At 33.0% G+C, this 12,659-nt stretch overlaps 1 protein-coding gene across 1 annotated transcript in view; it reads left to right on the forward strand.

Moving 5' to 3' along the window:
- Positions 1-646: 646 nt before the first annotated feature.
- The window catches only part of Sbf (SET domain binding factor), a 44,560-nt gene continuing 32,547 nt past the window's right edge, over positions 647-12,659 (forward strand). Inside the window, exons 1-5 of the mRNA XM_080155407.1 lie at positions 647-1,358; positions 4,503-4,532; positions 5,785-5,861; positions 6,253-7,251; positions 8,005-8,118. Coding sequence (XP_080011533.1) covers positions 647-1,358; positions 4,503-4,532; positions 5,785-5,861; positions 6,253-7,251; positions 8,005-8,118 — 1,932 coding nt within the window. The remainder of the gene's footprint in view (positions 1,359-4,502; positions 4,533-5,784; positions 5,862-6,252; positions 7,252-8,004; positions 8,119-12,659) is intronic.

Below are 12,659 nucleotides of genomic sequence, written 5' to 3' on the forward strand. Positions count from 1 at the left end.
TTCCTAAAAGATAAGATATAAGATAGTTCTATCAATAATGCGTCAATATGCAAAGAAGATTGATATAAATTTCATACTCTGTGATTTTTAAATCCTTTCCTTTATTTTCAAGTAGGTTATCCTCCTTTTGAAGTAAAACTAGTTACTTGGTCTCTAGCCTCTAGGGGGTGGTGGGGTATAAGATTTTTTTCATATGACAATGAAATCTATCCTCTGTAATTAAATCTTGGCAATTATAGATATTTATTTATGAAACTTATATAGAATTCAAGATTTGCGAAGTCAAACAAAATCCTAATTAGAGTTTTTGATTTGTAATTAAGAGATAAAAATTGTATAATCAGATATTTTGTATCATTTTTATCATCGAATTCTAAATCAGCAATTGATAAAATATGAAAAAATTATGTAAGCTGATTTAGCAGATTTTTTTTATCAATTGAGCAATGGAATAAATAGAATAGAATGACCATAAAAAAAAATATCTAGGAATAAAAAAGAGAAATTTTAAAAATAATTTGCTTTAATTATTATTTATTGTAAGATGTCCAAGCAGAGCATTTACTTTAAACCATGATTCATGAATATCAGTAACATTTTTTTTATGTGAGACATTTTTTAAAGAAAGGTCTTTTATCTATTAATAATGAAGAAAATTATATTGAAAACACTTTCTGAACAGTCTGACCTTGAGCTTCGAGGCGTAGACGAGGATGAGGAGGATGGGAAGGGCGGAGGAATGTCCATGGTGACCCTGCGGGGCTCCTCCCTGCCCCGCCATGCACATCACTCCTCCCCCCACCATCACAATAACAGCATCTCCTTGCCCCTGGACGACAGTGTCATGTTTGCGCCCAAGTGCCTTATACTGTTATCGCGCCATGACATGCCCGAGCTGTTTCGCAACTGTCTCGGTCTGGTTTACACAGTCTATGTGGAACGAATGGCGATGCGGGGAGGCGAGCCTATCCGCCTTGAAACCCTGGTTGGAAATATGCTAGGCGAACTGAGGCTCCCCGAGCCTGGGCCAACCGCTGCACCGCTGACATTCAGCCTAGGTGCGAATGACCGGCAAGTTGTTCAGCCGGCCCTATACCCCGACCTACCCGTTACCGGTTCCAGAGTAGCTTTGCTATTCCAACAATTAGGCATTAACAACGTGTTAACACTATTCTGTGCTGTGTTAACAGAACAAAAAATCTTACTACACTCCCAATCCTTCTCCCGGTTAACGGACAGCTCCCTGGCCCTGACTTCCTTGATATACCCGTTGAAGTACATGCACGCGGTTGTTCCAATCCTGCCCAGCTTATCCTGCTTTTTAGATTATCTCAGCAATCCTTTTCCACACATAATGGGTAAGATAGTGTTTAAATAAGATGTTTCCATAAGATCTCACGGACGTAATGAGTCTCGGTTAAAGTGCATCAATGGCTAAAATGTTTGGCATTTATTGATTAGTGTTATAGCATAGAGATTATCTAAGGTTAGAATTCAAAACAAAGTTTGTGCAATCAAAGAGTTGTTTATTTACAGTCTAAAGATTAAAGTATATTGTTTCCCGTACTTGCTGAATTTATTTGTAGTTATATGTAATTCTCATTATATTAAACTGCAACGTTTGAGTAATGCAATGTTTGATTTATTGACTTTTTGATAAGAATTTTCACCAGTTTTAACACATATTCAGGATATAAACAGCTAATATTTTAGTTTCGTTAATATTTCATTTAAACAATCATTTAATAAAATTCTTTAATTTTTTCTTCATCAAATTAAAAATTAATGAAGGACAAAAATACACTTTTATGTGTTTAATGTATTTGAGTTTATTTTTGTAACTAAGCGGTCTGGTCAATTCACCCATATATACAAAACTATTTACTAACAAGGATGGCAACATCCATAAGTATGGAACATAGATAGGAATACGGACAAGGAGATGACTGACTGACTGACTAACAGACAGACAGACAAAGTAATTGTTGATATTTGTATGGCTTTTTTTTCTAACGATTTAATTAAAAATTATCAACAAGAAATTGATACTAAAATCCGTAATAAAAATAATTAAGGAAAGTGATAGGTTTAATAACGACATAAATCCTAGTTTTGCTGTATTAAAATACAAATGTAATTTTTTTTCTCAAAACATTTATATTTGCATCTTAATTTTTATTAGGTACCTATGTCTGCGTGTTATAGTCAGGTTTTTAAAAATCATTCTGTTTGAAATTTTTGAAATATTTCCATGAAATTGTATAGGTGCATATCTTATCGCCTGTAGACAACTAGAATTTGAATTTATTCTGAAGCAGCCTGTAATTTGTTTTCTTGTCCTGCCCATTACATATACTTTTATAATTAATCAGGGAGGGAGGGGATGTTGGACAGTAAATTACAAACCCAAAGTATTCTAAGCATATCTTTGGCACTTAAACTTTAGGGAACTCAATTGTATTTTAATTGGTTGGTTCAAAACTATTAGTGTCCTAACTCTCCAAATAATAATTTTAATCTGTAGAAGGGGTATTATGTTTCACATGATTGGGGATCTATATCAATTTATCGTCCATTATCTTATCCCTGAAATGAATGCAACATCATCTTACATGGGTATATTGTGGGTTGAGAGAAAGGTGTAGCTCATATTTGTTTAATATTCTTTAGTGTAAAATAGAGGAGTGTAAGGTAAACGGGGATCATTTTTAGAATTATTCCAACGCCCATAACTTATAATGCATTTTGATAAAAGTATTTTATAAAATATTTTAATACTGAAGACCGACGCTAAACTTAATAAATGTGATAAGAAAAATCAAAAAGACAATAATATTAAGACGCAAGCGAAGAAAACGTGTGTTTATAAACATTCTAATCGACAAATATTCAATCCTTTAATTTGTACTATTATAGAAAGAAGTAGGGTCTGAAGCTTAAGTTTTCGATAAATACAGAGCTGATTTAGTTCTTACTCTTATGGAAGCTTCACATAGGTCCCGGGATGGTTTTAGGATATTTTATTTTCAGTTTGTGTATTATTTATGATTATTTAACTTTCTCAAGGCCTATAGACATGATGATAATCCTTTAATCCCTGATAGAACTAGGTAGGTAGGTAAGAATAGGAATGTGTAAACTAAAAGAAAGATACCGCCGACGTAGGCTCAGAGCAAGAAATAAAATAAACAGAAATGCGGATTCTAGTTCTTATGCAATTCAGTTAATTTTCAGGGAATCAGTGATAAGACAAATTTAGATTTTTATATTTACATGGCAAATGGCATTTTATTACAAGCGGCTACACGCCCGTAGTGATCTCTGAGCTGAGGGCTCTCTAAATGACGTAAATAAATGCGTGGATATTATATTGACAGGGGAAAATTTTGTCGTCAATTTATCTTGTTAATAATGGCCATTAATTGGTCAGTTCGTTCATCTATTAGCAAGGATGGCGAACATCCAAGTAATATTATATCGATTGCAATACCTAATTATTTTTCTTTCGTGATATTTTTATTATGGTCAACTCTGTTTCAATTTAATGCAAAATGTTCAGCTATTTTTTTTTACTAACTTCGCTACGTTATCGTCCTTGTTATTATTTTATTTATCATTTGAAATGATGACCTTGGAAAGTTTGAAAATGCATCTTTTTTTTTGTTGTAGAATAAATGGCTCAGATTTATATTTGTACAATTCGTAAACATCAAGAAACTCTTTTGCTCCCAACTTTTCGCTCATAAAGAGGAATTTTTAAAAATATGTTAGAAACACGAAGCTGAAATTAATACTACCAAATAAATTGTTGAAAATAATTTGTTTGAGGTAAAAATAATTTGCTTCAGATTTAATATCCTTCCCTGTTTTACCATGCATTCTATATTTGTTAGATTTGTAAGTGTGTGTGTGTATTATTGTTTTTGTTTTGCACTTCTCCAAGATTTACATTTTCTTAAATTATAAAATATGTCAATTTGACTTAATCGCTTTAAAAAACATCAATAACTAATGTTGTTCTATTTGATGATTTTATCATTTTTAAACATTGAAAAAAATACACAGGTACCTAAGAATTTTGTTGAATTAAGTTAAGTTACATTTTCCATTGTTATAATTTTTAATAGTGAAGCTTCTTTACAATTTGAAATGTCTGTCTTCTGTAAGATACATATGTATAAAGGGAAATTTTTTTCACTTCTTTTTAGGATAGATGCCTCAAATTCATGTTGAAAAAATTCTATGATAAGAGAAAATCCACTCTTTAACTCATTATGTTCGTTTTCTGTTCCTGTATTCATGGAAAATACTTAGTTTCTTATCTACTTCGCCATTAGTGAATATTGTCATCTTATATTATTAAATAGGTATATTTTTCCTGTAAAAAAAGAAAAAAAATCTTAAAATTGATTTGTATGTAGAAAATAACATAATATTCAGCAGAAATAATAAAAAATATTTTATTCATTGTAAAAACCTTTTAATATTTTTTCTTTTTTCAGGTGTTCATTCCATCAACAAAGAACATATATGTAAGTATTTTATCATTATTTACTTAGGTTTTTGCAGGGGTGTATATTCTGCATGTGCTAAGGGGGGGGGGGGGGGGGGGGGTATTTACTAAGGTAATATAAAAAGAGAACATTAAATTATTACAAATATTTCTCATGTTCCTTGAAAATAGTCTTAACTTTGTATTTCTCATGTATATCATAATGAAATACAAATATATATCATAAATAGTGTTTAAAAGCTGGTCATACTTAATATTTATTATTTGAACTAGGGGGGAGGGGATTCAATATTTCTGGCAAATGAATCAGAATATGCACCCCTGTGTTTTTGTTCTTTATTACAAGTGTAAAAAGGATTATTGCAGTGCAGCTTCTCTACAACAAGTGTATTCTGTCTACCATAGCAACAAATCGTATTATAGACAGTATTCCGCGAACAGAAAAAAATATTTCATTCTAGTACTGTTACCCAGTACTTTTGGATTAACTCTTATATTATTTTCTTTTTCGTGTAAAATTGTCTATAAGACGATGCAATACATGGTTCTTCAATATGTTTCAAAGCTGGTTTTAAGACATGGATATGAATTTGATTTTAAATCATACTAGAAAATGTTACAAAAATATCTTTACCAGTGATGTAAATATGATTTTTAGTTTGGTAACGTAAATCATTTCAAAGATTAGATAAAAAATAATAACACTAATAAATAATTATAATTTACATGTAACGTTATCTTTATTTTTAATTAGATGTTATGATAACATGAGATTAGATTATATTTTTCCTTACGTCTCAAATTTCTGTCCATTGAATCTGATTGTTTTTGTAACATTTGTTATGACAGCTATCTTTATAAATCTATTTGGAATTAGGTGTTAAAATTATAAGATTTATACATATGAAAACAACACGTAAAGGGTATCTACATAAGAAACATTAAAGAGGGATGAGCATTTAGACTCGTTGGTGTTTTCCCTCATAGTTCCTTGTTGACCACATACTTCCCCCCTCTCCCACCACTCCTTTTTAAAAAATCAAAATAATAAGGAAGGGGGTGGGGGGGTGGAGTTTTCATTTGCATTTTACTATAGGTGATGTTAGGTTTATTGTTATTGTAATGATTTGTTAGCAACTTTATACTCTTCGATTCGTAGAAAACACTGTTATGAACTTATGTCTTTTTAAAAAATCCATTAAGACTCGCTATTAGAGAACTGTATTATAGTAATGAAAAAAAAACAGGAATGCAATGAAATTTATTTTTAGCTGAAATTCTGGACGTAATTCTGGTAGACCTGGACGGAGGATGTATCAGTATCCCACAGAATATGGTCACTTACCAGGTATGGCTGGGTTTTTTTTCATCACAATATACACATATTTTGTTAATTAGCATTATTAAAGAGGAACTGCAATTTTTGATTAGGTAGAAGGTAGGCAATTCTTTTTTTGGAAACATTTCGTAAATAGTCTACTACCTACCTAACCAAACATTATTGATTTGGGCTAGAAAATAGATTAATACCATCAAAGACTTAAATCTGAAAATTGATTCGCCTAAAACCAACACAGTCCCTATGTGAAGCTTAAAATCGGTTCAGTAGTTATTGATATTTTAGGCTTCATCTTACTTCTTTATATAATAGGATAGGAATTTTTATGAATCTCAATGTATTAAAATATTAACATTTAAGCTGCAGTTTTCTTAGGTATCTAATCATTTCTCAATTTCAGGTGATGGAACCGCTATTAACTCAAGTTCAAACAGAACTTTCCCTCATTCTACATCCAGAGCTCAGCCGCGCCGACTCGGCCTTCGCTGCAATGTCGGGCGGCAGCAGCAATTCCGGCGACAGCCGATCTGTCGAAGTCCTAGACAAGGAGTTGCGCGCTGTCATATTGCGGCTGATGGTACAGCTGCTGCAGGGCTACCGCGCCTGCCTGACCCTGGTGCGCATTCATCCGCAGCCCTACATCGCCTTCCACAAGGCAGCCTTCCTCGGGATGCGCAACCTCTCCCAAGACTGTGATTTTATGCAAAGATTTCTGAACTGTATGTTTTTTAACGAGTTTATAAGCTCTCGCGGACCGCCATGGCGGTTCTGTGACATTTTTGACGAACTATACGCCGATATTGGTGAGCAGCTAACAGCTGAGGCGGCTGATCGTCGGCTTATGATTGCGCACATAAAAGAGTTGGGAAAAAAACTGTATGACAACGAAAACTATTGGAGCTCTCATTTTACCAACGGCCAGAACTTTCGGATCTCAATCCCGCTGCCGACAGAGGGTCATATGATGCGGGTGCACCAGCCAATATTCCCGGTGCTGGACGGATACCTGGTCCAGAGCATTATCAACGAGTCCCAGGCGACTCGCAAGGCCAAGCTGGAGCGCAGCAACAGCAACACATCCACTTCTTCTAGTCAGTACAAGCTAGTGCCTATGGGACAAAAACTTGGCGCTAACAATATGCATATTCAAAGTGTTGTGATACCAGCGGCGGTCGGTAATGGTCATAACAACGGCCACGGTCGACTATCAACCTCGTCCCTAACGTCGGGACATTCGGTGATGGTCTCGCCGTCGGCGGCAACAGCTACCGTTGTTCAGGCGCCGTATTCGGCGCGAAAACTTGAAGTTTTGCGGGTTTGCATTAGGAACATTTTTGAAAATAAAATTTCGGAAGCAAAGAAGACGTTTCCAGCTGTTATAAGGGCCCTGAAATCAAAGGTATTGTAATATTTTTTTTTATGTATTTTGTATCATTATCTTCAAGCCACTTCTATACATGTAGCTTTTGAAATTTTGATGACTTCATCTGTTTGTCATTGATTTTGTTGCAAGTTTTATATATCGTTCCTCACACATAATCATTAATATGATTAATAATCTTCATAATGTTTGTATATAAAAGTATAACACACGTGTTTCAAGCACTGCTTTGGATACATATGTAGCTGGAAAAAAAACATGTTTTTTTTTATTGATTTTTGTTACTTGTAGGATAATCGATAAATAAGAAAATAGGCACTAAACTGAACTAAAATAATAGCTTTACAAATATCTCTAAATAAATTATTGGTAGGTTATTTTATCTGGGTATTAAAAAATCTTGATTCGACATACCTATCTTTCTCATATTTCTTATTAGTTTATGCATTTTTTATTATTTTATAAATCTAGCCGTTTAAAATATCTACCTATAGGTAGTATTTCGTGATTACAAAATTTACAATCCTATCATAGAAAGTCGTTTAGTATGAAGCGAAAGATTTCGGAAAATGCTGGTCTGAACATTTTAGGGAAGCTTTATAGATGCCATGGGTGACCTTAGACGAATTCTTGACTATCAACCTTTCCTAGAGGCTAGGGGCGAAGCGAGTAGTTAATATATACAATACATAGATATTATATTTAAGAAATATAGCTTTTATCTTGAAATTAAACAAAACAATCAATTTAACTATTGTATTAATATTGTAGGACGCGAGGTTGGCGCTGTGTGAGGAGCTGGGTATCCACGCCAACAGGAACCAGGTCATGCTGGAGCACCAACAGTTTGATTTGGTAGTCAGGCTCCTGAACGCCGCCCTTCAGGTTGGTTCATCTGCTACCGTTTATCCGCTTACTTAAGTGTACTGTACATGATACATTAGACTTATTTCCTAGGCTAGTTTAATCGTTACATATGTAAAAAGGAATGCCATAATTTGGCTCATTTACTTTGATTTATATCTTCATCTAGAGGCCTCTAGTATTATATAAAGTAATCAGGTTTGTTGTTTGTCAAATAAGATCTCGCTCAACACTAAACCGATTGAGTTCTCCATTTTATGTAAGCCCCTAGCCGATTGGGATATCTTAACTTCTATAAACGCACTACTATACTACTACCACATATTATTCCCTGTAGCAGGTTTATAGCTATTATTCCTCGATAATTTAAAACATATTTAAAGGCTAGGTACTTGTATTTAAAGAAGAGAAAATAGCTTTCCTGTTGTTAGGGAATTCTATATTTCATTTCAATAAAATTGTTTATTTTATTGCTAGCACACAAATACACACTCTAATATAAACTTAAACAATCAAGCTTATGTTTATATTATTGGCTTTCCTAATAAAATATTATTTATTCAAGCAACAAACATTCGAGAAAAAATTTAATTTTTGCATAGGTATTTTTTTTTACCATAGTAGAAAAAAAATATCGGATTGTTATTCTATTGTTATTTTGAAGTCTATTTAAAACTCTCCCCAAATAACTTATTACAGGCTGCCTCAAACGGACATACTTGCATTTTCATAGTTAATTATAGAGAAGCTGTGCTTGCAACATTATTCAATTTACACATGTTACACGAATCATTATGCCAAGTTTGAAAACGATAGGACAATTTATCCGTTACAGACTGACGGACCAAAATTGTAAAAAATATTTGCTTCAAAATCATTTTATCATCCTTGTTAATTGATATGATTATAATATTAACAGTTATTTAGATTAGCAAATGACCGTAAACTTCATTTAAACGCATTCACTATATCAGAGTTACTGCCATTTTCACAACTGAAAAAAAGTACAATTGTTGTATTTTTGCCACTAGCCTATAAAAAAGTAAAACACCTTATCCCCTTTCCCCGTATTTTATGCTACAAAATACAGAAGTTTTTACTTAATAGAGTTAAAATTATTTGTAATTGGTATATCCCTGTTAGACCATTATTACGAATAGTGAAATGATAAGCAAACGCAACATAATTGTGCTTTTGACATGGAAAAACAAAAAATATTTTTGTCAAAAATCCAGCTACTTTACTATTGTCGGTTAAATTTTTGCCAACGACCCTTACAAATACATTTTTCTTCCTTGCCCTTTCAGTTGGTTGGATGCAACAGATACGTTGTTAAGTAGCTTATTAGTAGCGAAACTGCTCTATAACTCGCTACGCGTCCAAATGTCAGTGTTAATTGAGAATCTGCCTACTTAGCTTTTTTTAAAAAGATTATCTTGGCCAAAGAACAGCTATTCTAAAACTCACTTTGTAAGTACGTCCTTTCCACTTCATAGGACTTTGTGATAAGTTGTGGACAGTGCGATTTACTCAGCTGCCATATAAGATAATTTTTTGTCAAGATTTTAACGACTAATCAGCATCTTTTCTACCAGGGATAAGGGATAGGAAACCTGGCCATAAATTAGGTCTCGGCCTGGTTTTGAAAGGGATCATGCAACTTTTACCATTTGCCTAATTTAATGACCTTACTGGCGGACGGCTCATATTGGCTACCGCTCTAAACCAATAGTGTTCTGTGATTTGGGCTTGTTTTGTATCAACCAATCACCAATTGGCGGAGCCAATTGGTGATTGGTTGATACAAAACAAGCCCAAATCACAGATGGCGGAAATTTTAGAAGCAGACAATTATAGAAAAAATAATGATTTCGTCTGCTACGAAAAAATAAATATAAATGGTGTTAGATCACATTAGTTTAATTATTAAATCTGCTTAGAGTTAAACATTAAAAAAGGGCCACATAGAAAAAACAAAAATAACGGGATTATTTTTTTGGAAAGAAGGTAGCTACGAATTTTCATTTGGTAGTTTATAAATTAGATGTTGTATTTTGAATTCTAAAAATTTAGTACGGAAATGATACAACACCTTCACCCTAATTTTTGTACAATACAACACAGTACAGATATATCATTACATTATATCCAGTATAGTATCCAAAGAACTTGATAGAATGTTACCCAAGTGCATATTTATTTATTTATTTTGAATTTTAATTAGCAATGAAATTTTCAAATAAAATTTTTACTCATTAATAAAAATGCAAATAATACAAACTAAAATCTGTCTGAGGGAAACCCAACGATAGCTTTCTGACAGTTCAAATTACCAAAGTAAAAGATAAAAAATTTTGGGAGAGAAAAAACTTCATTTTAACAAAAGCCATTAATATATAGGTTTATAAAAAGTTATGTTTTTTACTTTAAACTAGCTACCTGAATTTGATTCTATACTTGTATCTACACACACACACACAGCTTTTTCATTAGCATTTTATACGAACCACTGCGCTATCCCAAAACTGGTTTATTAGGCTAGAAATAGGCCTAGGCTTGAAATAGGCCTGAAATAATATTTTCCTACGTTTCCCATCCCTTATCCCTGCTTTTCTACAGATAACTTAGCTTTTACTTCAGTTTGTTATTATTAAATTATCTTTGTTTCGCTCCATATGGGTGTAGCCATTCTTGTATATACATTTGTTATGCTTAATAATTTGTATTCAGCTTTATTTACGATCTTTTATCATAGCATTATTAACAAAGACTAATGAATAAGAATTTTGAGAAAAATATGAAGGATTTATAATGTTCTTTTAGTTTTTTGAAGTTCGAATTTAAATACTTGTTTCAGGTATATTTTTCAAATGCATTTCCTGCTTTATATAATCAGGGTAAAAATACATAAAGAACACCTTGTATCTAGAAAAATCTTCACGGTAAAGGAGAGCCATTAATAGCGATTAGCGGTACAAACACACATACAGACAATCAAACATACCACCTCTTATATTTAGGGTTTATGAATTTCACAAAGAAAGCTTTTTGTTCAATATTCATTTTAATAAATCTCAATTTTTCAATTTTACTCGATGAAAGATTCGTTCAATGGATATAGGATATACTTGGATATTTGTCGTCAATTTAGTAATATAGACCTCATTTATTGGTGAGTTCGTTTATCCAGTAGGAGAGGATGGAAAGGGTTGGATGGAGGTATCGTTATATTAGCCAGCTGCGAGCATCACTTTATCAGAGTACATGAAAATCTGGTGCAACATCCAAGTAATAGTATATCCTTTATTTGTTCACACCACCAGAAAACAAAGATCTTTATTACACGCAGGGATGGAGTAGGTGGAGGGGAAATTAATCTACAACCCTTTTATCTCCATAATATTTAGTTGCTAATAAATACAGAATTTCGCACATCAAAATCGGAAGGAGGTTTAATTTATTGTCCTTCTCCTATACCCTTGTCCCTGAATCGATGCAGTTTTTATGATATTATACAATGTGAATTTATAAATATAAATTAGAATTTAAAAGGGAGGGGGGAGGGGAGGAGAGTTAAATGGCATTCCTATATCATTATTGGTTGTTTAGAACTTCATTTTAAATCTAATTTAGTTCTTGTTAATTTCAGCGTAGCTAGCATTTACGGCATCTTAAAGAAAGAATACGCAAAAAAATAATATAAGTTGCAGAATAAAGCTAAATATCTCGGAAATGGCTGGATTAAATTGGTTGTGCTTTTCAGGAAAGCTTATAATTGTCTTGGGTTGGTTTTAGGCTATTTTCATGACCTCGCCTTTCTTCCTCTGAAGTCTAGAGGCGAAGCAACTAGTATTTCTAAATAAAAAAATCAAGTAACAGAATGTCCATTTGATATATCTACATAATAAAAAATCCTAAGTAGCAGAATGTCCATTTAATATTATGTACAAACATATGCAGTGCTGAGATTTAAGTGTATCTAATTTACTTGGATATTTTATGTTCTTATCATATGTATTCTACATGTGCAAAATCACGGATAAAAGTAAAAGTATAGTTATCTATCGCATCGTATTACCGTAAGTTTCCTGCACGGATAGTGAATTAAAAATTAAAAGATTAGCTCAAGTTTTGTTATCCCCAATGGACCAAAATAATGGGCAACAAAACCAGCATTAATTTTAATACAATGCGATACATGATTTTTCAGTGTGGCTCAAAACCGCTTCTAATCCACTGACCGAATCTTTATCAGTTTTGAAGCCATACTGGAAAAATACAATCTGCTACTTTGAGATCATTTTGCAATTTACATTACTTGTAACTCCGCCCCTTGCATCTTAGGGCTTTGGTTTCAAATGTGGAGGATGGGGGCAGAAATATAGCCTAAAACCAAACCTAGAAAAGAAATTGCCCAAACCAACCCAGGACCTTTGCAGAACATTTCTAAGACGGAAACCTCAATCTGGTTAGTGTTATCTTAAGGGACAGGCAAAAACTTGACTACTTTACATTTGGGAATAAGTGTACGGACATCTTATATTCAATTTAGAATAGAAAGA

This window comes from Acartia tonsa, chromosome 4, assembly GCF_053477335.1.
Source record: "Acartia tonsa isolate MP-2025a chromosome 4, ASM5347733v1, whole genome shotgun sequence".
NCBI classification, from domain to species: Eukaryota; Metazoa; Arthropoda; class Copepoda; order Calanoida; family Acartiidae; genus Acartia; species Acartia tonsa.